We start from the raw sequence: 26,224 nt of genomic DNA, 5'->3' as shown, positions 1-26,224 counted from the left end.
GCAGCAGAGTGAGGACTGAGCGGCCCCTGGGGCAGGCCTGGCCCTCTAGCCCGGTCAAAAATCCACAGGGGGAGGAAGAGGACAACTGGGGACTTTTGTAACAGTGCCAGGAAGGAGACAAGTAGCATCTTTTGCATCCTTAAGTTCCTTAATAAACAAGCCACTGATGTCTCTGAAAAATTTAGTGTCCCTGCGTATAGCCAGAGCAATGATGACTGAGTGCTGACAAGTGCCCAGGAAATGATGGAGTGGACAGAAGAAAACCTTCCATTTTCATCGTCATTAGTGAAATCGGTCCATGTAGCTTCCTGTCTCCTGGTGCAGTTCCCACCCCTCTGGAAGGTGGTGTGCAGCAGTGACAAAGGTGCTTTGTGACAGGACCTCAAGGCTACTGGAATGGAGAGCCCAAGGCCAATCCTCTGTTAAATGTTTCTTCTCGCAGGGAGAATCACAGAACACAGAGGAGCCAGCCAGAGGAGCCTGGTGCTCGCTGTTCCCTGCTAGGGACGCTCTGACTCCAATACCTGCACACCTCATCCACTTGCTTTTCTTCAGATGCCTGCTCAAAGGTCACCCCCAACAACACCGTGTATGAAATCAGTCACCATTCCCTCTTGGTCACTCTGCAAACATTTCCTGGTTCTAATCTCGTGCAAAAATCTTCTTTGAAAAAAGACTGATGCTGGGCTGGGGATGTGGCTCAAGCAGTAGCGTGCTCGTCTGGCATGCGTGCGGCCCAGGTTCGATCCTCAGCACCACATACAAACAAAGATGTTGTGTCTGCCGAAAACTAAAATAAATAAATAAATAAATATTAAAGATTCTCTTAAAAAAAAAAGAAAAAGGACTAATGCTTTAAATTGGTATAAAATGCTTTGTTGTCTCTATTAATATTTGAACTTCATGAAGGTACAGCTCCTCTTTTTGTCTTGGCCACTGCATCCTTAATGCTCAGCAATGCTTGAGATGTTGTAGGTATTCAATAAACTTGAAGAAACATGAGAATGAACGAGTGAAAACGGATCTGTTTGTTGAACTTAGAGACAAATAGCTATCTTGAAGGTCATTTCTCAGTTCCCTACGTGCCTATTCTTGTCTTTGTTTATAATTTCTCTCCTACTTGTGATACATTGGTCACTGTTCAAAATTTGGATAAACTTCTACTCTACAGAACTAGTTCTGCCCTGGTTGTGATATTGAAAGAAACATTGATAGTCCTAAGGGAGCCTTGTGATGAGGAGGTGGGAGTAATGTATGCCCAACCTTTTTCTCTGCCATCCTCTGATCTCCAAACCCAAATGGCAGCCAGTGTGGAAGGGGGAGCCTAAGTATTTCAGTCCTTGGGGTGTCATGAAGTAGGGATATGCCCCCAAGGACCCTCCCCAAGAACAGCACTGGACCACTACCTGAGCCCAGTGCCACTCACTCCTCCCCACTGAAATGGATGGGCTCATGCAGAGGGTCTGCATAGAGGCATTGGTACCTTCCAGGTTCCCTGTGGAGAGGGTCCTCTGCGGCCGTGTATCCCGCAGTTATCCAGTTGTGCCAGTGGACTGACCATGTCTGCTTATCGGTAGCCGACACAGCAGAGAGCAGATTTGAGAATGAGAGGGACTGAAATAAGGTCCCTTCATGCTTGATGACGGTGATAGCAATAACAGCATTTCAATATAGTCCAATCCATACATTTTACAGGTTAAATTTTTATTTTGCTTTTAAAATAATTGTTTCATTAAAATATTATGGTTAAGCTTTCTCAAATCTCAGGTTTAGCTTTCTCAAACTCAGCTCTTATTGTATTTGAACAGGTAGATAAATTCTAATTTTAGAGAATCTTTGAATTACTGGCAAATAGACAATTTTTTTTATTTGAGAAATTTGAGTTCTAAATCATTTCCTTTGAGGGATTTCTTTGTGAAGCTTCTACCAAAATGAGTGAAGACCGAAAAGAACTCCCTTCTCCCGCTAAATGTAACACACAGTCCTTTACAAGACCAGGATCTGTGTAATGTTGAGGTGGAAGAACTAAAGTAACTTGAGTGGCTCCATGATTTCTAAAGCAAAGAGTAGAGATTAAATTGGGAGTTTCCCAAAGGGGACAATTGCTTCTGCTCTTCAGAACTCTTAGAAACAAAAATGACAGCAGCAGTTACCAGCTGCTGATCAGGACTCTTCTGGCTGTGGAATGGAGGACTCCAGGGCCACCTGCTGAGCCCTGAAGCACCTGCCCAGACTCCTTGGAGGGTTTCACTGCCCTGGGACCATCTTAGAGACCTCGTGGGCCCAACAGTCTTAATGGCTGCTGCTAGGAGTTTGTTAGAAATCAGTGTTCGAAACCCCTAGGTGATGCACATCCAAGTTTCAAATTACCTTATTAGGAGCCTCAAGGACCAAAATCCTCAGGGGTGACCCTGGAGGAGGGGCTTGAGAGGAGTGAACTGAAGACATCTTGGGTGCGAGCAGCCCTGTCACCTCGTTGAGATGTCCTGCAGGCTGATCTGAAACCCAATCCTCTACTCGCCCAGGACTGGAGAATTTAGGGTTGGGTGGATTGTGTCCTAAAGGGTACATTGCAAAGTTGAGGATGCGATTGACTTATGTTGGTTCATAGAAATAAGTGAATAGCTCGGCTCTAAACTCTTCTGGTTTTCTAGAAGAGGACTAAGATTTCGAAATGTCCCTGGAACAGCAGCGTGGGCATCATCAGACAGTGAATTGGAATCTGGAATCTGCGTTTTTGAAATCCTCAGTGATTTGTGTTCACAGCAAAGGGTGCTTCTCCACCTTCATTGAAGTCCTGGGCTTCCTGTGCTGCTGGCCCTGAGAAGGCTTGCTCTCAGTCCCAGCGACAAGCCGACTGGCAATGTAAGGACAAGCAGATGTCCAGCTCCACTGTGATCAGGGCTGGACAGACTTTTCACTGAGGTTGGTGGCCGTGGCTTCTTGTCCTTCCATTTCCACCTTCCCCTCCGGCCCCACACCTCTGGTTCATATTGCTATTAATTATTGCCTGTGGTTCTCATACACTACTTACTTTAATAACAAAGTAGACCTCTTCCCCCGCTGGTTTGGGAGTGCATTTTTCCCTTTCATTTTCCAAGAGCAAGAGCAAGAGCAAGGCCATGGGACCACTTAATCCCTAACCTGGAGATGGGGGCTGGGGGAGGGGTCCCTGAGGCATCAGGAGCAGGTGATCTTGGGAAAGAAAACAAAGAATCTATTAGATGAAGGGAGAGAAGAGGGAGCAGCCAGCACATCTCAAATTCTCATCTGCAATACACCTGGGAGCTGCAAATGGGGATCCAGGAGGTCAGGATGGAGCCAGAGAATCTAGTTCTTACAAGATACACCAGGTGATACTGATCTGATTGGCCCAAGGACCACACTTTGAGTAGCGTATCCTAGGCAACCCGAGGACATGTTCTATTCAGTTTTATACCAAGATGGCATGCACCTGCCCCAGAGAAGATGTGAATAGTTTGTAAATATTCATTGAACTTAACACTATCTGATAGATAGACTGTGGTGAGTGCTTGAATTCGTATCATAGTTCTGCAAGATAGAAAATGTTTTGACTGTAAAAGTGGGGCTAATGCTTTATGCACCAAGAGGCTAAGTTACTTGCTCAAGGCTACACAGTTAATGTGGCAAGTTGTTATTCTCCAAACATACCACGTGTTCCCCTACACCTCTCTAGCCTCCTCTAAAGTTACTTAAAGCTGTTGAACTCATTCCAGGCAATGGCCTGCTGGGGACGGGGCATGCCCCTCTTCTGGCTGAGGCAATTAGGAGCCTCCAGCTCTCTTTGTATTCTGCCATCTGAAACACGTGGGCCCCAAGGTGAGGTGGGCAGGGATGCTGTTCTGCAGACTTCACAGGAGATACATCCATCTTGCTCTATTTAAACCACTTCAGGTTTTAGCTTTGTTGGATCATTCTGACTAGTCTAGGCTCATTATTGATATCAGAGTTCTTTGTGTAACTAGCTTTTTATCTGGGGCCCTCAGGCCCCTAAATGGGTGCATATGCCCAGTGCAGCCTGGATTAACATGGCTAAAGACACCTCTCCAGTGTTTTAATGGTGAGATAAGTGACTTACTGATTCAATAGCTGATACCTATTCTCTGAAACAATTTGCATCAAACAGAAATAGGAAAAGTGACCTACTTTATTCTATGAGAATAGTATAATCTCAATAATAAAACAGTATAAGGACAGCACTTAAAGAGGAGATTACAGACCAGTATCACTTACTTAAAAGATTCTTCGATCTGTAAACTCAGCAGTATATACATATAAATGGTTCATGACAAAGTAGGGTTCATGCCAGGAATAAACTCAACATGAGAAAAATCTATTTAAGTGATACACTACATTAGGGTTTTTAAAAAAGAAGAAAGAGCAATTCAAAATTATATAAACTGAATATATGTAGCTATAAAAACTCAAAGAATTTATGAAAGAGCAGGAATTGCCTTAAGCCAGGTGTCTTCCAAAAACTTATGACAAAAATAGGTTTTTGAAATGGTGAAACTCAACTCTTTTCCAATGTTGATTTCTTTTAAAATGCTAATCTTTTCTCTGCATAGGAAATAAAATGCACCCATTTTAATTTCAATTTCATATCACAGTGGTCAGGACTTTCCTGAAGCCCTTGAGCAGAAGAGGTGGTGGAGCGTTTCCCTGGAGCGCTCTCTGTCCTGCTGCCTGGGGAGTCACTCAGTTGTCTAAAATACTGAATTTGTGTGTGAACCAAATTGTGCTGAACCCGCTTGCATACTGCAGATATGATCTTTCCCACCTTCTTCTGAGCTTTGATTACGAGACCTATAGGTTTTATTATAGTTATTGCAAATTAAGTATTTTCCCCCAAATAAAGGGAACCAATTATAAAATGTTACAGGTCTGGAACAACTTTACATCTTCAAACATATTAACAGAATGAACAGGAACACTATGTTTCCAGTAATGCCAGTTTTCTGCAAATGCATCCAGAATTTCAATTTCTTCCAATGAAAATCTCAGGTTTGACCATCTGACTTAAAAATGCATATGAAAGAGCCAACAGCCAAGAATAGACAAGGCCGTGGATGTACCTTTATGAGACCTGCTGTGGAGATGTCTCCACTTTGTGTACATCTGTGTCAACAGTAAACTACCATCTGAATTAGCTTGAAGCCTCACAGCACAGTGAAATGTAGTGGCACAGAGACCCTGCCATAGGACCCCAAAAATATGAAAACTGGGTGTCTGGGGTTGAGTTAGGGCAGGGAGGAGCCTGGACACCCAGGCAATAGGTATTGGGCCAGCAAGGTGACGATCTGCCTGGAGCTTACTTGTGAGACTGTGGCTCCAATACAATGAAGGCATTTTTTTTTTTTTCACATAGAAAAATATCTGGACCTAGAGCCTTTTGCAAAATATTTCAACAGGTGTAGAGCTGATGGATTATATGTTAATATGCCTACTGTCAAGTCAAAAAAATTATGTTTTTGATATTGAATTTAATAATGAAAGAGTTAGGAAAGGATTTCTAAAATAAAACACAAACACAAAACCAAAAGGAAATTTTCTTTATGGGTTCTTAAGAGTCTATATTTTTTTCCTAAAGTTTAAAAACAAATTTAATAGGAGACTAGACGAAGAATATCAGCAGGTTATTCACAGGAAATCCAAATATCCAATAAACACTTGTAAAGGTACACTACTTCATTAGTAATCCAGGAACTGCACATGAGCCTAATCAAGTACTTCTTCAAGTTTGGCACTTTCAAAGATGAAGTTCCTGCTTCTCCATATCTTCAACAATGCTTCTCAGAATGTTCAATTTCACAGCTCTCAGGTGGCAAGTTGCTTTCCGTGTGGACAACTACCATTTATACTTCTCCAACATGTGTGCTGGGCATCATCCCTGCTGCTGCTCCTCTGTATACTCTTATGGGGGCGCCGAGTAGCCCCTTCCCGAGACTGTGATTGGGAGTGGGCATCTGTGCATTGCTTCTTAGCTGTGCAGGATCCTCTCCTCTTGCTCTTGTCTTAGTGATGGAGATGCTCAAGTGGTCCAGATGGTGCAGTTACGAGAAGGGACCCTCTATAAGCCCAGGTCCCTAACAGATGAGGGGAGCTGAGTCCCCTCATCCATCTGTGTTGGACATATAGTGTGAATGAGAAATAAGAATCTGTTTGACCAAGTAGGATTGGAAAATAAATGATACTCTTAAAGTCCGCTGAGCAACACCAGTTCTCTAGGGCAAAGACCTAGAAATAGGGCTGCTGGGGCACTAATACAGAAAGCTGGCAGAGAACTGGCATTTCTTGAACGTTACTCAAACCCAGCCTAGCACACCCTAGCTTCAGATTCATAAATAAAGTCCAGTGCTTCCTGTCAAGATGCTCAGACATCACACCAAGTGCCCTGGTATTTACAGTTTGCTTCCCCTTCTCCCGTGCGGTTTAGCATGGCAGCCATCAGGAATGTGGATACTCGAAATTGGCTGGGGTTACAGAGAAACTAGATCTTAGTTTTAAAATTAAAGCAATGTAAAATATCTTCCTGTTACACACTTGATTTAACCAAGGATTGTTGTAGGATTGCTTTTTATTGTAATTGAAAGATTTAACATTAAAACTGAAACATGTCAGGGTAAAATACATGCCAGGTTTTATATTGCTAAAAAAAAAGTGTATTGGGTCAAATCGGTCTTATTAAAGTTCACACCTGTTCTTTTTGGTGTGATGGCAGGTGGCACAGACTGGCTTGCACTGTGTTCCTATTGGACAGGGCTGCTCTGCACCAAGTCTACATTCCTTGGCATGGAGTCTCATGCCAGTAAGGTCGCCTGGGGCCGGCACCTTAAGGCAATGGTGGCAAGTGGAGCTGTGACCATAAAGAGCTCTGCACATAGCAAACAGGGCCTTGTGGATGTGAGAGGAACCACAGTGCTCCTGCCCAACACTGTCCTAGATGTCCCTTCCTCCATCCCCAAGGAAAGCTGGTGAATTGGAGCTATTCTGAATCCTCCCGAGATGAAGCTTTCTTATCACTGCACTTCTTAGATGTCCTGCCTCTCAGTCCTTTCTGCCCGTTCTCTGTTCCGTTCACCACAATGAGCCTGCCTGGTAGTCCAAGCCTAAACAGACCCCTCTCCAGGCTGCCAAAGCCTCATGGGATCGCTACACTCTTCCCCAGAACCCTTGTCAAAGGCGACAACACTATGGCAGGGTCCTACAGGACCCAGGATGACGACTCATTTCAGCTCACACAAACACCACTGGACCAGATTGCTGAAACGAAGCAAAGCAGCCCTCCTGTCCTCCTCAGGCTCTGCTGACATTTCCTGTCCCTTGACTGGGACCTGGGAGTAAGACAGGAACATTAAGAACACTCTTCAAATATCCTAATTGCCCTTCTTCCCAAGTATGTGTGGATTCAGGTACAGGGGTCAGGTATGTCTGGACAGGTGACTCAACCGTGCAGACACTCCCAGGGCCAGTGGGCTCAGGGACTTCCACCCGTGCCCCTTGACTTGAGAGGCCAGACATGTGAGGGGGTGAAGTGTGCAGATTCCTTCTCTGCCAAGCCACTGGGCATGGTAGGAAAACTGCCTCTCCCCTCCCACCACCATCCAAACCACATCACTTGAAATTTAAGACAAAACACAACAAAGTCACCGGCTTCACCTCAGGGTATGCACGAATAACCAGCAGTGCCCGATTCCAAGCACTCGGTGGAATTCAAAGCTCTTGGGCTGTACAGATTGATTCCTTCACCTCATGTAATCCAGACAGGCATCATAGACAGGCTGTGCAATGGCCACCTTGCTTAACATGTAAAATCAAGGGCAGAGAAAATGGTACAGTTGCTTTATTTAACAAAACTTACTCCGACTTCTCTATCTATATACAAATGTGTTTCAAAACCAGAGCAGCAGACACACAAACAGTTAACCCAGGAATTATAATAATGCTTAACTTGTTATACAAAGTTTTGTTTTCCGATCAAATAGACATTCACGGATTCAAAAGGTGGAGCAGCATCACGTCTTTATTTTTTGGGATGGCTTAGAGAAGTCCTAAAGAAAGAGCAATGGGGCTTTCGAGGCTTAGTACCTTGTGTTCAGTTCAGCTCTGTGTAAGGGCTCACCAAATGTTTTGGACTGGGGATAAAAATTTGAATAAAATATAATCTGTTAGGAGCATATTTAGTGTTTTTGTTTTGTTTTTTACATTTTTACTCTATTTGCCTATAACAAATATAACAAGTTTGCCTATTTCTGGTCCCCAAAAGTAAAAAAGCCTACTTTAAAAAATAAGTTTAAAATAATTTTATTAGTACTATTAATAAAATGTAGTGACTGGAGATCCTTCAAAATCAAGGGAAAGAGTATTCAACACTGTCCTGCCCACTCCCTCCAATTTTGTTAGAAACTTGTTTATCTCATGACATTTACCTACATGTTAATAAGCTATTTTCTAAAGCTATTTAGGGAAGACAGCCACTTTTGTTTCCCCTTTTCTATGAATTCTAGGAACACTTTGAACTCCTTAAGTACGTAGTTCCAAATGTCCCGAAAAGGTCTGCTACATATTCTACTCACAAAATTCAACTCCACACAAGTACTCGACTTGTGGCTTAGATAATACTTGAACAACAGTCAGTGCTGTCAAAGGTCAATATTTCACGTGAACACTTAATACTCTGAGCAGATAGATCCAGGGCTAGCTCTTGGCTGGCCCTTTCAGGAAGAAGCTACTAAGTGGTGAGGTATCGAAGATAAAAGTAAAAGTCACAGCATTTTCTTCCCTTCTCTCCACATTTTAGGTTTCTTTACGCTAGAGGTGTGTACGGTGTAACATGGATAAGGTTTCAGAATGCTCTTATGTGATGCTGGTTCACATAAGCCACTTACCACAAAGCACCAAATAAAAAAAGACTAACAACTAAATGTCATAATAAAATGATTCACAGGGGTGTCCACTCCTGTTTGTTCATATAAATTAGATCCTATCACATACTGTGCTTTCATTTTCTAAAAATGAGATCAAACCATTATAAAAATGTACTTCCAAAATAAATTATTTCTAGAATATAAAAATGTTTTACATTTTCCCAGCCCACATATCATTATAAAATAGGAAATCAGAAAATTAGCTATTGCAACTTCCATGTGGTAAAAAATATTTATATGTGTACACACACATATATACACATATATAAAAAATGCAAGTTTTAAATTCCAATAAAAATTAGCCAATTAATCAACTTAATGATCATGTATTGAATTATACCTAAGAAATGCTGATTATCTATGAGAACAAACTTCAGAGGAGTACAATCCCACATATGAGACTTTCCCATGTGGGAAAAATCAGGAAGTCTCCATTAACAACCTGGTAAGTCAGAAATCCCTGGTGTCCTTTCCAGATGTACTGCCCCAGTTCCACTCTGCACTGTTAACCCCCCTGAGGCAGGCCCTTCCTGAAGGGGAAGGGTCATTACTGCACCATCTGTGTCCTGCCTGAAGGTCAGCTCTCCGCCTGGGCATGAGAGGACTAAAATCCAGCCATGGGGGATGTTTACCTGAAAGCCAGGCTTATGCAAGGGCGGGGCTGCTCCTAATGTGTGCAAAGGTGCTTTGCAGCTCAGGCACAGTGCAGGCATCTGTGGGTAGAAGGACTGATCTTCTCCCAGGAGAGGTGAGCAAGAGAACACGTGTGGAGAAGACAGATGGGGGCAGATTGTTGCAGTGAAAACCAGGGAGTGTCTGCTACCACCTTGACAAACACAAGTGTGTAATGGGGGGGGGGGGTCCCTTCCATTTTGGTGATTCCTGACAGCTTCTACTAAGTTTCATGAGGAAAAACTGTGCCTCTTCAGAAAAAATGGCCAAAGAGAGTAAGGTCTGACCTTGGAGAGGTGTCCCTAACTCCAATGATCCAGGACAGCAGGCAGCATGCACCCCGTCTCAGGACGAGTTCCCAAGTGAACACTTCGCCCCTTCCCAAGGTACTTCCCCAGTCACCCTGAGCTGTCATCCCAGGGTCCACCTCTGCTGTAAGAAGCCACTCCCTTCACCTTTGAACTGGTCACTTAATTTATGCTTGTGGGAGTTTTAAGGGGACTTGACTTTAGATCTTTTCCTTCATAAAATCCCCCCTCCCCCAGAAGGCACATTCCCTATCCAATTGTTACAATTCAGGATTTTTAAAAGAAAGCAAAAGCTAACACTTGGAAATATTTGCTTTTGTTTCATAATGCCTGTTGTTGAAATAGTAAATGCAGGCAAACCCTTAGAACTGTTCTTTAAAATAGACAACATGAGCACAACTCCACAACACATACACACTCAAGAGTACTACAGAGTGGGGAGGGGTTAAAAAGAATGCCATTCCCACTATCCTTTTTTTTTGCAGTGCTGATGATGGAAGCCAGGGTCTTGTGCACCACTGAGCTATACTCCCAGGACCAATATGTCAACTTTTTAAAAAATAAATTTAAAACAAGTAATACAGTAGAAAATATAATTCTCATTATGTACCAAATATTCAGGAGAGGAGTTAAAGCAGAAACAAAGTGGAAATGCACACCGAAACGTAGATTTAATTCTTCAGTAGCATTTATATAAGGAGCAGGTGTAAATTATTTTAAACTTGCTCCTCCTAACTGGAATATGAAAGATTTGTATCTACTCAGAAAAATGGATACTAAACAATGAGAGGTCTTAGATCCCACTGAAAATCTGTTGAGAACTTCACATCCTTTCTCCAGAAAAATGCATGTACATCCATTTGTGCGCGCACAATTTCAGGGGCTTTAAATACCTCCCAGAGTCCAGACATGTCCTGGGGAAGAATCAACATTTCCACAGGGATCTGAAGAATCCATAACCCTCATCCCCCTAGACTGCATTTCTCCTATTGAATCTGGGGGAATCATCCCCCAAACAGAAAAATTAAAAAGAAAAGCAAATCACTTCAAAGACCACTCTTTCCTCATTTGCCCTTGGAAGAAAGAACATCCCAGTCTCTAGTTGCCTCTATCAAATGCCGCTGGCCATGACTCATCCACTCTTCCTGGTCCTCATACAGCCGCCCACAAAACCAGCACTTGAATATACACTGGGACGAATCATCGGGCAAGGAGTCCACCACCTGGTAGTTGTTTTTATGAACCTTTTTCAGTTTCATTTTCAACATCATTTGCCTTTTGAGCAGATTGGCATCCTCCACGTTCTGGTAGGTCAGTCGCATGTGCTGCCGTCGAATGCCAAGCTGACACCTTGTCCTTTCTGATAAAACCACCTTGAGGACGTTGCCCTTGTACTTATTGATCACCTTCATCACATTGGTCACTTCTGGTGAGTCCACATCAGGATGATTTAGCACGATGACTGGCTGGTTCCGACGGGGGCATTTAATCAACTGATCTGGTTTGGCGGCCATCAGTCGGAGCTGTCTGGCAACCTGAAAAACGGAAGGATCCTTGAGGCAGCGGTTGGCATTGGCCTGAAGTTTGCTTTTCTTCTTGGATGAATTCACTTGCCTGGTTTTATTCCTACTCATTGGAAGACTCCTGGACAGCAGTCTCCCTGGCCTCCTCAGGTCACTACAGCCATGCTGTCCAGGCCCAGGGCCAGTTTTCTTAGGGATGGCGCTACACATAGCATCCTCTTTTCTTGGTTTAGGCCGAAGAGCTGTCTCGAGACCTGGGGACATGTCGACTGGCCCACTGTCACTGGTCAAAGGCTGCAAGTCTGAGTCTGTCTGTTTCATGGGGCAGTAAGGAGCTGGTTTTGGTAACTGTGCTTTGCTGCAAGGTATGCCGACAGGTGCGTCGCAGGTAGCCTCTATGATGTGGGCATCCTCAGAGGAGTTGAGAACCCTCAACACGGCCCCTTTGGGGATCAGCACTGGAGTGGCCACATGAGCCTTCCTGGTCCCTCTGCTTTCAGTGTTCCCCTCACTGCCATTAGCAAACTGTGGATAGACCTGCTGATGAGCAAGCTGTCCACTACCAGTGACATCATCTTCATTCTGAGGTGTCTGGAGGGGACCTGTGGAAGTGCCTGGGCCAGGAAGTGACAAGTTAATGTCCTGAATGCCTTCAGGTGTTGCTTTGGAGGTTCCCTTTGACGTGGACCGACCCCGTGCACTATTTGCAGACAAAGACGAAGGCTTGCCACAGGACTCAATCAGCTGGGCGATCTTTCTGCGTAAGAGTTCAATTGACTTTATTTTGGATGTTGAACTATTCCACTTAATGCCCTCTGGGACATTTTCAGACCCAGAGCTCAGAGAAAATACTGATGAGATGACAGGGCCCTCGGAAGTCTCACTGGTCCTTTCAGAATTCTTCAATTCCCCAGGGTCGCCTCTAGGCTCAGATCTAGTTCCGTCTTCCCCTCTGGTCATATCTGTGTATAAATACTCACTCTCCTGTGAAGGGGAGGTCTGGCTTAGATCTGAAGCTGCCTTGTCCTCTGCCTGGTCACCTTCCAGCTTCCCAGGAGAGGAAGCCATTTTAGCAGGAACATTGCTCTGACTTCCAGGTTCCAAGTCACTCTGACTGACTGCAGGTAGTAAGCCCTGTTCCCCAAAGAAGGAAGTGGCTGGAGGTGTCAGAGCCAGATGAAATAACGGCTGAGAGTCACTGTGCACATTTCTTCCATCTTTTGTGAAAGAATCGGCAGCTTTAGAAGGAAAAGGGTCTGAAGCAGCTCTGAGACCACACATGGCACCACTTTTCATGACAGAGGCTGGAGAGTGACCTTTTAAGGAGGTAAAAGGAAGAGCGGTCCTATGTGAATACAAATCATTCCTTGTCTGCAAATCCTCGACCCCATCAGAACTGAGAAGGTGTTCCCTGTGATCGTGCACACGGGAGCCAGACACAAGATCACAAGACCTCACCCACTTCACATCTTTCAGTTGTCTCTGAACTGAAGACCGAAGGTTATCTACACCTACAAGTCTTCCAGTGTTCCCTTCTATTGCTAGTGACTTTATATTTTCTGCAGAAAATACATTTTCTGGCTCCTTTGAACACTTCTCTTTAGTCACATGCTCTGGATCGCCTCCATCGCCACTGCCAGCTTCCAGGTGACTCTTTTCCTCCAGTGGAAACAGTTTGAGAAGGAGCTGCTGTGTGCCGTTGACAACCTTCACGTCCATCAACTGGGCTAAACAGTTTGCAGGGACAACTAGCTCCGCCGGGGCCACGACCGTCAGTGGCACACCGGGTTGAACGGGTTCCTTTGAAGGAGATAACACTTCCACCTCAACGCTTTTGTTCTCAAACAGACCAACTTCATTTGGCTCGGGTAAGGTCATTTGATTGGGAATACACACAACATCTTTCTGGTATTCCTTTGATTCAGGTAGCAATAGGATATTGTGAATTTTGTCTTTATTAGCATGAAGAGAGAATCTTGAGAGCTGATCCGACAACCTGTTCTGAAATGCGGTCCTTAGGCTAGGGGCCTTTAAGAGCTCTATGTTCTGTCTGGAAATGCTAGTTCTTTTTGGGTCCAGCTTGGTGGCAGTTTTGAGAGGTCTCTTAGCACCAGCCCTCTCGTGGACTCTCTTCCTGTGCTTGACAATGTAGTCATTTCTAATAGCACCATAGTCACAGTACTCACACTGATAAGGGAATATGCCCGTGTGCTTCACCAGGTGCCTCTGAAACTCCCCCTTTGTGTAGGAGACGTAGCTGCAGTGGGAGCAGATGAATCTGATCTCCTCGTGCTGCAGCGTGTGCTTCCTGTGCTGCAGCGGGTCCTTGGTGGAAAACCGGCACTTATCACAGTAGTATTTGCCTGGCTTAAAGTTCCTCACCTTGAATTTGTTATTGATGGGACTCGAGATGGCTTCGGTTTTGTTTCCAACATGAGTGGCCCTGGGATCCCCATTCATGAAGTGAAAATGGGGAGGAGCCGTCTGAAGGCTGCATGGGAGGCAGACATATCCGTCTTCCGTTTGGCCTTGCCCAGGACCCTTCTTCAAATCTTGAAGAGGGACTTTGTGAACACTTCTGCACTTTGCACATGTTGCAATAGTCATCATGGCAGCCTCCGCCTCCGAGCCCTGATACAAAAGGGCCTGTGCTTCTTGTCTGTCTGGCCGAGTTGCTCTGTTAGAATTAGGGTGTTTGGGTGACAGGGTCAAGGAGTTATGTGTGCCATTCATTGGGGTAGCGTACGAAGGCTCTCCAATATCCTTCATCTTCTTTATCTGCATTTCTAGAAAGAGCGGACTGAAATTCAGAAAGAGTTCACATGACAAAATCCTTCGGAGGCACCCTGCAGCACACTGTGCTTGGTGGCGGGTAGGTACTTCACAACTTTTCTTTGGTACACTGCCACTGTAGGAGCATGCTCCAAAATATGACTGCTGTCAATCTTCTGACATTCCAGGCAACACTATAGGAAAACAAAAATCACAAAGCATGATCAATATAAGAATTCAAGGTTTGCTTAAGCCATTATCAAAGTTACTCTACATTTTAATGGCCTTGGGAATCTGATGGTAAATCTCAATATGTGATCTTACATGTGTGTTAAAGTAACACTCCGCATAACAGAGCTGGCAGCCGAGTTGATATTGAACACATTTTCAAACTAGGCCCCCACAAATCACCACGTTAGGCTATGAATGCAGGACACTTGCAGGAAGGACTTTATAGCAGCCATTAGAAGAGCCTTTGATCAGTGAAACTTATTTTTAATTGTTATTAAGAAGCAGTTTTTCAGGTTTAATGTCATATTAGCCTCCCCAAATCTTCATCCCGGACTTTTTCAGTTTGATTTTTGAATATGTGAATCACCCAGGTGGAGCCAGGGCTCCTCTCAGTCCTCATCAGTTTGGACGCCAGCTCTTGCTCACACAGCCAATCTGCCAGTGACACAGACAACATTGTGAAGACAAAAATTACTCCTTCAACATCTTACTGAGCATCTGTCAAGGGCCAGGCATTATTCTGAGTGCTGCAGGGCAGTGGACCAAGGCGGACTGGTCCCTATGCTCAGGTGCACGATGACAGAGGACAAGCCAAGCCTGTACTCACTGTCAAGCAGAAGGGGGAGAACTGGGTAGGAAACACGGTAAGCCAAGGCGAGGAAAGACCTGGCCTTGGGATGAGTGACCTAGGTGTAGAGTAGAGACCTAGGTGACTGGGGTGTGACCCCTACGTGTGTCCTGGAAAAGTCTCCACAGAAAAGACAAAGGTCGCTGGAAAGTGGGCATGGTGCACTTGAGGAAGGAGGGAGGAGTGGGCAGCTGCCAACATGGTCAGAGGGACAGGGGACTAGCTGAGGAAAGCTGTATGACGGGTTTCACAAGACAGGGGCTTTTCCTCTGCCTGAGATGGAGGACCAGGTGAGGCCTGGAGCAGCGGCATGACATCTGATTTATGCTCCAACAGTCTCTAGCCGCCATGAGGCCAAGACTCTACAGGAGACAAGACGATGGCAGTGGAGAGACATGGACGGCTTGGGTTGGGCAGCAGGAGTGGCCGGTGTTTCCCAGAGCAAGGATCCTTCGACACTCATATTCTACATGTTACTCAGGGACTAATTTTCAACTCATCTTTAATGGCACTTATTTTTTTCAAAGTATACAGAACCAGAAGCTTGACAGAAACCATTCTTGCCAGAAGCCTTTCTTTTATGATCTTAGAAAACCACTTAAATCTCTGGAGTTCAAACTGTCATCTGGTCATTAGAATTAAGAATGCCGATCCAGCATCACCCACAGAGCTGCTGTGATAACTAAGACACTAAAGCCTTTCTCCAAGTGCCAGGAGGCACAGAGGACCTCAGGTCTCTTCCATGGTGGGCAATATGAGTGTCGGTCAGTAGCCCAGGGCCATTAGGCCAAGATCCACACAAAGGTAGTGGGAAAGTGCTTTCTGTAGGGTGAGAAGAAGCAACTGCTACGCATTCAGACCTAACATGAAACTTGCCCTTTGAAAACAGCTTTGAAAAGCAACAGAAGAACGTATAGTGTACAATAATAAGCCCTATTTTCTCCTGCAGTGTTCTCTCCCTATTCTGCTGTGAAAGATAGTGACCTTCTTTCAAAAGCAATTTCCAGTGTGCAGTCAAACCCTGATGGCATCTAGAGACTCCAGCCCTGTCCAGCCTTGCGTGCACATGGCATCCAGGCAGCTAGTGGACAGAGGCCTGGGGCTGAAAGATGCTGTCCCTCTTCTCCACCTACAGTAGGGCACCATTGCTTGGGAGGAGACACATGAAATGCCCTGAGCTGGCAACACATGACACAGGAGGGACACATACCTTCTAGTCTACTGCACTCCTGGTGCAGACCACAGGCTCCTCTTCAGGAGTCACTAGAGATGAGTGCACTTTATTTTCCAGATCTATAAACTAGGTTCAGTGAAGGGAGTTAGAAGGGACACAATGAACTTCTAGGTGGCCTCAGGTGAATTACCCATCTGTAGCTGCTCGTTCATTTATATAACACAAGGCTGGGCCATGTGATTTCTAAGACCAGTCTGATATCGCTGACCCTTGAAATCTGACTTGACCACACAAGAACCCTACATCTGTATGTTCATGCCAACATTCTTAGCCAGCTAAACCAAGCGCCACAGCTGCACTTAGAACCCCAGTGAACCACAGGCCCAAAGGATGCAGAGGCTGAAGTCAGGTGATAGAAGGATGAGGTCCCTAGGTTTCTGCATTCTGAAGGAGCCTTAGAATCACAGCAAAGACACTCTCCTGGGCTGCAACCATTGGCTAGGGAATCCCAGGCTCTGGGGAGAGGGCAGGGGAAGAGGCACCTGGTGTGGAAAGCCATTTCAGGTAAAGCTGATGTGAAGCCGATATTGGAAATCACCAGTTAAAGTGTCCAGCGACACTTCACCTTAAAACTTCCCCACCACTGACCATGCGTCAAGCTCCTCCTTCGTTAGGCAGCGGATTTTGCTTTTCACCTAGTTTTCATTGTTAACAATTTATCCTAAATGAAACAGGAACTGGCTTCCTTGTAACTTTCTTCCATCTTGACACTGGAGCTGCAAAAAAAAAACAACTTAATCACTCTTAATAGACCACCTAATAATCTGCACATCTCTTATCTAGTAGTCCTTGATTCTTAATTCTGTCCCAAAGGTTTGAATACCAATCAATACGTAAAATCTCTTCTGTCATCTACCAGCCTCATAATCCAGAGAGAGACTAAATTACTTAACCTAGCACAACTTGCTCATCAACTGTTTCAACATATAATTCTCAAAAGTCACATGCCAACATTCCTTTTTTTTTTTTTTGAAGAATTGTTCAACCCAGGATTACATTTGCACATTTTCAGTTTTTCAGCGTCTTTCTCAGCCTCCACGATTTTTAAAAAAATCAAGAAATGGTGTTTTGCCACTTTTCTTTCCAATCTTTTAAAAACTTAGAGGGTGTTATTCTTCCTGAAACTTGAGAACAGACTGGACTGCAAGATCATGACCATCAGCAAGAAGTGGACAGCAACTGGAAAGAAGTCCCCAGAGAATCAGGCTGGTTCTGATGCCTGAGAAACACACACTTTTTTTTTGAGGCACCTCTGCAAAAATATCTAAGCAGCTGTGTGTGCGCCTCAACTTATGGTAGGGCTATATCCCAATAAACCCACTGTAAATCGAAAACATTGTAAGTGAAAAATGCATTTAATCCGCCAAACCTACTGCACGTCAGAGCTTAGCCTAACCTGCCTTCAATGTGTTCAGAACCATTACCTAGGTCTACAGTTGGCAAACCACCCAGCACAAAGACTATCAGATATTCATGCATTGAACACCTCATGTTATTTATTGACTATAGTGGCTATCGAATATGGTGTTGGTCATTACACTTGCGGTTGCATGGCCTATTAGGAGTTCACTGCCTCTGCCCTGCATCATAATACCATTGTATTGCACATCACTAGCCTGGGAAGAGAACAAAATTCAAAATTAGGAGCATAATTTCTACTGAGTGCATGTTGCTTTAATAACAAAATCATGAGTAGAACCATCATAGGTTAAACACCATCTATATTCTGAACTGAGAATCCATAGGAGCAACTGATAATATGAAGCACGAATCTATGACCTGCAGTTTCATGGGGGAAGCAGGGAATCTGGCCATGAGTGCACTGTCAACTGTTTGACAGCATCTTTCTTGGCTTCTAAACTATTTCCAAAATAAATTAGTATTACTACTTTGCAATTTTCCTCATTCTTGGTGGAAAAGATGGGAGGTTCCTTCAATACAAAGTTCCTTTTGGCCTTTGCAAATCTATGGCTAGTTGCAGCAGAGTGTGGCCCATGGAATAGCTCAGATGTAATACTTTAAGATAAAGGTAAATGCACAGAGCAGCAGGGAACCACAAAGTGGCCAAGATATTGGTATTTGCATATGAATACTCCTGAGAGCTCCCAAACCCCAGTTCTTTGCATACAAAGTCCTCTATCCAAATACAACCACCAGAGAGGCTGAGTCTTCTGGATAAGTAATTGCTCAGTGGGCTGATAACAGAGGATTATATAAACACAGTAGATAAAGATTTGTGCATGGGTGCACTGGATGCTGAGGGCACTCAAGAAAACACCACACTAAATCAGTGTCGGAGTTCACAGACTTTCCCAACTCACCCAGCCTTACAGAAGCCCTGCACTTGACTTCCTGGGACTAGAAACATACTTTTATTTTTCTCTTTCATATAATTTAGAAGTGCTCTCAAAAACACAGAAATAATAGTCTTGTTATCATTATGGCACAAAATGTCCCTACCATTTAGATGCCTGTTTGGTATAAGCTATTCAAGCAGCAGAAGTGAGCTTTTCAATACAGAGTTACCTACAGCAAAACCCCGCATGACAGCCATGCAGGAGAGAAGCAGCCCTCTGCCTAAGAAGCCTGCTGTCTGCACTGTCTTGTCCTCCTCAAAGGAAAGGCTTGGGAGGAGGCCTAACACTCTCTCGCACTGTGTGTGTGTGTGTGTGTGTGTGTGTGTAGGAGGTTCCTCTTCTTCATTTTTGAGCTTACTCGTCCTGATTTCCAAAATACTTATTATGGGGACACGAGGGAAAAATCGCTGAGTTTGGAAGAAACCAGTTAAGTGATACTAAGGATTATAAAATGTGCAAGATTGTATAAGTTCTTACTAAAAATGAAGCATCTGACTTCTAAATGCTGGAAGTGACTCATGCTCAACAGAATTAGCAGAGAAATAAGAGGTAAAATCATGTTTAAAGCTATAGATTCTGCAAAGAGACTACAGGGTTTAAAATCATAGGATTTCCTAGATGTGAGGCCTGGGCAAACTGATTCCTTACCAGGAGAGCAGACATCAGCAGGACCCCCACCCCCAGGGCAGTCATGAGGACACAGGGTGAGGTGGTGAGGGAAAGTGCCTGGATAAGTTATGGGCACACTTTAAGTTGTTAAATCTATTACTTTCTATTGTTTTAATGAAGAAATTTTGCCAATCCTAAGAGGGGCTAAATTACAGGCTTCTTAGCTGCCTAACAATTGCTCTTTCCAGAATATACACTGAATTTCATTTTATAATTTTAATCACAATTGTTTGATTGTACAGATTAAAATAGTTTACATCTAGGGCAAGACCCCCTGTTAGTTTTAGTGGCAAAGGCTACCAGCTGCATACAATCTCCACAGAACTCGCACTCACAGAGCTTTGGGTGTGAGCTGGTTACTGACCTGCCTTCTCCAGCCTGCCCCTTGAAGCACAGCCACACCGTGAGAGCCCTGTAGCAGGAAGGTACCTCTGAGCTGGATGTTAGCGTGAAAAAGAAGAAGAGTGGCAGGCCTATTATATCACCTACATTTTCGTGCACAAACGGTGTCCAACAAACTCAGAGCTAGTAGGCTGGCTGCTGGCATCCTCTGTGGATGAGAAGCCAATGGAAGCAACTCTTTTCAGGCATTCTGACTTAGAAACTCTGTCTCACTGTGGCTCCCACCACATCCCTCACTGGGGCAGGGGTACAGCTGATATGCCCATGAAAAGCACAGGAATGGGGCTGGAAGGTCTAGGGTTCAAACTCTGGTCCTGTCCTGTATTCGCTGGGTGTCTAGACAAGTGATTCCTCTCTATTTGTTGCAAGGAAACAGCTTTACCACCCTCAAACTTAAAGGGCTATTAGGAGTAGACACTCGTAAGGTATGTAAAGTCCCCAGCCCAATGGCACAGCCACTCAAAAACTGTACCTGAGTGTTCCTTTGTCTCTTTGGCTATAAAAAGGCTCATCTTACTAGTTTTTCCCAGTGACCCAAATTTTAACACAATTTTACCCTAAGTGCCCAGAAGATGTAGAAGAGCGACATCGGATAAGGGTAAAAAAGAAAGAAATCCGACATTTGCCATGTTAACTGGACATACTTCCTCAGTAGGATATTTGGGAAGAAACTGTTGCCTCAGCAAGAGCTTTTTCTGACCATTACAACAAATCAGAATTGAATTGAATGGATAAATAGATCTCAACAGGAAAAAATAACAATTAAGCATTGCAATCTTTATGCCAAACTACCTCACACTTAGAAATGACTGAACTGCAAACTGGGTGCCATCCTGATGGCCAAAAATTACTTCTAGAGGTTGCCAACAAACATGCCTCCCTCGGGACCTGACATTTCCTTCTGAAACTGTAGTGCATGGACAACAGACGGGGAGGAAGGCTGCAGGAGACGGTTCCTCTGTTCTCCAGATGAATGCAGCTTGGTGTAACCCCGGAAAGCGTAATGACCCCGGAGAGCAGGACAAAGTCCAAAATCTAGGTCTTGACACTAGTTGTGATTTCATACTGGTTAAGCTGGGCCTGGGTACTCTTACTTGTAAACTGGAAGGAAGAAATGCCTAACTGTCGTGGTGCTGCCAGGTACATGCAGGTGGCTTTATGCTGGGCAGAGATATTTTATCATAAAATAAGTCAACGTATATTTGTTAAGGTTCTTTCCACCGTAGGAGAAGGCAGTAAGGTCCAGAGAAGCAGAGATTAGCAAGCTTAACAAATGAGCCTAATGGAACAAAGGTCCACACCCACCCAAGCTAGGATCCTCAATCCTGTCTACAGAGTTCTTTGGGGATGACTTGGCCCAGCTAGGCACATCAACTGAATCAATATTAGGAAACAGAGGAATTTTAAGGCTTCTCTCCCTTCAACAATTTGAGAGAAAAACCTTTCAAAAGAAAGTGACTAATGCTAATGTCCATGAAGTTTAAAGCTTATTGTTTTATATATGAAAAAAAAAACATGCTAAGGAGTAAATCTATATTAGCATTAAGTATATATAGAAGATAAGGAAAAGGAGTACTGCAAGCAATATCACAAGATTCCACATTAAAGAAGATTCCAAGTGACTTTGGATGCTCTTAATGATGCTAAAAATGTACACACAGATTTTTGGTTATTTCCATTATTTTTTTTTTTTTTTTTTGCCTCTGGAAAAATACCCAAAATTTTGCAGAAAAAAATGAGTTAGGAGTTTAATTAAAAGTATAATCAAACAGAGACAAAATCTCCTCCTCCATTAGTGGTTCTTACCTTGGCTATGTAAAGGTGAACCTTGTCAGGACATGCCCAGGATGTTTAAGGAGGTCCCTGGAACAGTGGGTTACCTATTGCACACTGGAGTTACCTGGGGGCTTTAACAAGGATGCCTGGGCCCTAACCTCCCAAGACTCCAGTTTAACTGGAAGGGGCTGAGGGCAAGGGGCAGTCCAGACACTGAGGTTTGTAAAGCTTCCCAGGTGATTCCAATATGCAGCTGAGGTTGAGAACCACCTGGCCCTCCAGGGGGGCAGGTGCACAGAGAAGTGCACGGAATAATGACACCCTGGATAGTACTTTATACTGGAGGCAAGGCTAAGCCACTGCCTTGGGACTGTAATGGAGTGACTAGACAGGAGGTCTCAGGGTTCTACCCTGCCTCGCCATGTGACCTTGGTATGTCACTGATTTTAAGGTGGGTAATGCCACAATCTACTTTGCAGGTTCTCAGAAACTTGAATGTTCCTGGTAGTGCCTGGCATGGTATGACAACAATGAGCACAGAGCAGATGATCTGATCCCCACACCCACCATGGGCTGCTGTGCCTAAGGAGTGTGACAGAAGATGGGAGAAGAAGATGGGTAGTTTCAGTGAGGATCCCTACATCAGGGATCTGAACAGGTGTGCTCAGTGGCTGGCTGCTTGTCAATCCTGGAGCACCATGGCTCAGGTGAGGTAGAAGAGGTGCCTGCAGAAGCAGGTTCATGTTACCTGGGTACTCTTCAAAGCAAGCCTTCACGTACCTGCTTCTTCCAACAGCAAAGGTCTGCAGAAAGTATGAGGCTTTGCTAAGGCCACAGGGTTGGAGATCAACTGCTGCCAAAGGGTGTCAAATCTAAATTGCTTTCCATTACCCTGCCGTGTCAAGCTGTAAACTGAAGTTGCAGCCAGGATCTCCTGCCACTTGAGTACTGTTCTTACTTCCTGCCTGGAGCTACAGACAAGAGTCAAAATGTTGCAAGGCTCAAGGGCTCTTCCTTCCCTTTCAGGCGTCCTTCTCTTCTCAAGCACCGAGGGCCACTGGTCTCAAAGCTTCCGGCCCTGAGTAGGCGTCTACGCTTAGGCTCAGAACCCTGGGTTCCACAGCTGCCTGCAACAGAAGCCAGACACTTGGATTTACGTCCTGGAGCTGCAAATCCTTGGTTTCTTGGGCACTTTTCTCCTAGAAAATAGCAGGAATGAGCTCCAGGAGTGCCTCTCAGACACTGGTGTGTGTAGCAGTCACTTGGGAGCTCAAATAAAGAGAGGAGTCCCAAGATTCATGTGACCTAATGCATCAGATGGCTCTTTTCCAAGGGTGGGGCCCAGGCATGGGGTTTAAAATTCTTCCCAGGTGATTTTTAAGCTACCTACCCCCTTCCCATGATGGGAGAGTCTGAATTAAATGATCCAGCTGCTTTTACTTTAAGAATGAACCCTGGAAATTATAGTGGGCTGGGTTCGAATATGTGAACCAAAAATGCAGTAGATTACAGGCAATGTGAGAACAATTGAAGACTGGGAAAATCCTCACTGGTGAGGCCCCTTTACCATAACCAGCATCAGTGGGTTGGCCATAGAAGGCACTCAATACAACCGGATGAAAGAATGAGGGAATGAATGAAAGCAACGCCTTCCTAGTGACAATCATAAAATGTTCTTTGTTCTTCCTCTCACACAAACACTAGCCCAGATCCTCTTACTTAAAAGGCAAATAGAGCAGGAGAGACAGAAGTGTGATTTTTTTTTTTAATGGTTGTTACTGGGTTTTTAAAATCTACATTAGTTTAGGGTAACATGTCAGGGAGGAGTCCCAATAAAAGAATGCTCTCCTTTGTTCTTTTCAAAGCACACTTGTAATGAATGTTACAGCATACAAAAGTGTCATTTTTCAAGGTTACTATATTAGACTCAAAATAGAAAGTAAGCAAAAAATTCATCCTTGGTTAAAAATATCACAATTTAAAAATTGGAATGATCTATTTGTATTCTACTTAAAGAAACCATATAACATTGGGTTCTAAACCATATTTTCTGACTTGCAATAATACCCTTGGCCTGTATCTGTCATGGTGTACAATCATGGGTTGGGTTGAACTTTGCACAGGTGACTCAGAAGGACTGGGAGACATTCCCATGCTCCTTCATTGCTCTTCTATAGTCAGGTACTGCAGGTTTCTGGAGGCCACAATTTTCTTCCAAGGTGATTTCAATTCTAAACTTGCAGGACAATGTTCTAAGGACTCCAACACAATATTACAGTTTAGCAGGTAGGCTTCTATTTTTAAAGAGAACAAAGTACTTGGTATTTCACTTTTTATTTTGTAATGTTACTCTGACAAATCATTCATTATCCTAGTTTTAAAAACCAGGGGCATTTTAAGGGGATATATTAAATACCAGCCTACATGCAGGGGTTAAATGTCCTCTTCTAAGGCTTTCTTTTCTTGGTTACCAAATGTTCATTCTTTCGCATCCTTCTCTTGGCCTTTTTAAACTGACCCCAAACCCCAAGCCAACAAGGGGGGGAAAAAAGGCGGGCTGGGATGCAAAGGGCCCACAGAATGACACCAGGTTTGGGGGACAATTCAAAGCTTCCTCCGGCGTAGACCCCTCCGCTATGCTCCCCCACCTCATGCATGGGTCCTCCACCGACAGGGCCTTTCCGACAGGACACCCTCTCCGACCCTCCAAGGAAAGACAATGAGGTCTGGTTCTCAAGTTTATTGTTGGCACGCTCTCACCGACGGCACCCTGATCCGAGGCCAGTCCACGTTGCACAGCGTGGCGCGAGGAAGGGAGGCGCAGGGACAGAGAGACTCCCTCGTCCTGTACCAGGGGCCGTCCGGGTCCCCTCGAGGGGTCACCGGGCGATCTTCTAGCTACTGAAGACCAAAGAACGTCAACGCCGGCCTCTGAGGCCCGCAGGAGGCTTTAAAAATGGCCTCTTACACACTTCCTGCTCGAGCGACCGGTAGGGATCCTCGCAGGCTGCATCATTTAAAACCTGGGGGCGGGGACCCGCGGCCCGGCGGCCACACCGCCGCCAGCTCCGTTCTCCGCGCCGGTCCCCACCCGCCAGCCCGCGGGCGGCGGCACAAAGGCGGGCGGAGGGCCAGGGAGGGGGCGCGACCCCCGGCGCGCTTTGACCCAGGTCCCCGCCGCCGTCCCCGCCCCGGCCGCGGCCTGTCACTCGCTGGCGGGAGCCCTGGCGGCGCCCCCTGACCCCGGCCCCCGCGGGGTGCCTGCGGGGGTGGGGAGGGCGCGCGGCCCCGGTGCAGGCCGGGGGTGGGGACACCCTCCCGGGGGCCGCGGGCCTCCACACGCGGGCGCCCGCCGGGTCCTCGTCAGGCCCCCTGCCCCGCGCTGCTTCGAGTCCCGGTCCGCGCCTGCCCCGCGTACCTGGCCGGGGCCCTTCCCTCCCGGTCAGCCACTCACCCGGCGGCCAGTCCGGGGTCCGGGTCCTTACCCAGGGGTGTCTACACCGCCAGCGTCCGGCGCTGCTGCCGCCGCCGCCGCACCCGCTGTAGGTTCCTACCCGGGGGGGCGGAGCCGGGACAGCGCGCGTGCGCAGTGCGGTGGCTGCGGTGGCAAGGCCAGCACCAGAGGTCCCTAAGTCTGCGCCGCCCCTTGGCTTTGAGATGCCCAGGGCCTGAGCTCTCTACCTCGCCTCGGTGGCTTCTGGGCCCTGCTTTGGACTTAACACCGAACCGGGGGCATTGGCATCCACAGCGCGCAATGTCCACACTGAGGGAGCACATCAGCAGTTTCCTCTGCGAAAGGAGAACTCCTTTCACCTCCTCTGGTAGCCCAGCAGACAGACGTTGGTGAGAGCCTGCGAGGGTCCTGGGTCCTGAGGAGTGGAGCTGGGCCCCTGCCCGCACGGAGCGTTTAGTCCTGCCACAGGTGAGCAAAAGCGAGAGCACAGGAGCTCAGGTCCTCAGCCCCCAGCTTCTACCTTCTTGCAGAGAAGAGAAGATAGGGAGGAAAATGTCACATGCAGCAGTGAAGGGGATGGCCCCGGAGTCCTGGATTCGAATGCCACGCCTGTCATCCTAGCCATTGCCCTTGGACCTGGAGGTCCCATGACTTCTCTTAAGTCTCGAGGTTTTCGTTTCTGTTGCGAGGCTCAGAGTAGATCACGACTGTGGGAGAGACTGATGGTGTGAGCTCATTTAGCGCCAACAATTTTTCCCTCTCCGCCTAGACTACAGTACTCTTTTCAGGGAACCAGCTACTGCTCACATAAGGTATGAATCTAGGGTCTTCAGGAAGAAAGATGTATCCTCTCTGAGTAAAGAAAGGAACCATATGGACAGGGCACCCTAATCAGTGATCCCAATGTAGCTCCCCTCAAAATAAAACTGCTCTCCAGAAAATAAAACTGCCCCCCTAGCAAGGGAAGATTGTGGCAGGGTGGCATCCTCACTGGGAAAGGTGTGTTTCCACGTCCTGATAGGGGCTGGACACCAGCCTTGCCCTTCATCCTATCTATTGGCTGCGGAGGTCAGAGTGCCTGGACCTGGGCAGTATACTGCACAGAAGACTTGCAGGGTTGCAATATTTCCCAGGATTCCCAGCACACAGAAGTGGAGTTCAGGAAGAAAGCGCCAGCCAAGAGGCCAAGACCTTCTACCCTGAAACAACAGAAGCCTGGCAGAAAGAATGTTGATCCTAGAGGTGGTGCT

General features: G+C 45.7%; 1 protein-coding gene across 7 annotated transcripts; it reads right to left on the bottom strand.

The window, feature by feature from the left end:
* Positions 1–7,849: 7,849 nt before the first annotated feature.
* Positions 7,850–25,091, bottom strand: Znf518b (zinc finger protein 518B). Of its 7 annotated transcripts, none has more exons than XM_046423731.2 (3): positions 24,975–25,090; positions 16,905–17,032; positions 7,850–14,417 (listed from the first exon to the last, which is right to left on the bottom strand). In XM_046423731.2, exon 3 carries the CDS (start codon positions 14,233–14,235, stop codon positions 10,993–10,995), a length of 3,243 nt encoding a protein of 1,080 aa, XP_046279687.1. In that variant the 5' UTR covers positions 14,236–14,417; positions 16,905–17,032; positions 24,975–25,090; the 3' UTR covers positions 7,850–10,992. The 7 variants fall into 7 exon arrangements, with proteins under 7 accessions (XP_046279687.1, XP_046279689.1, XP_058428392.1 ...); XM_046423733.2 differs by having other exon boundaries at positions 25,006–25,071; XM_058572409.1 differs by having other exon boundaries at positions 16,905–22,647; positions 24,975–25,067.
* Between the last annotated feature and the right edge of the window lie 1,133 nt (positions 25,092–26,224).

Source organism: Marmota monax, unplaced genomic scaffold (assembly GCF_021218885.2).
Source record: "Marmota monax isolate L192 unplaced genomic scaffold, Marmota_monax_Labrador192_F-V1.1 WCK01_AAM20220418_F8-fsc00009, whole genome shotgun sequence".
Classification (NCBI taxonomy): Eukaryota; Metazoa; Chordata; class Mammalia; order Rodentia; family Sciuridae; genus Marmota; species Marmota monax.
The sequence above is the reverse complement of the archived record's forward strand: the minus strand, read 5'-3'. Positions and strand labels throughout refer to the sequence as shown.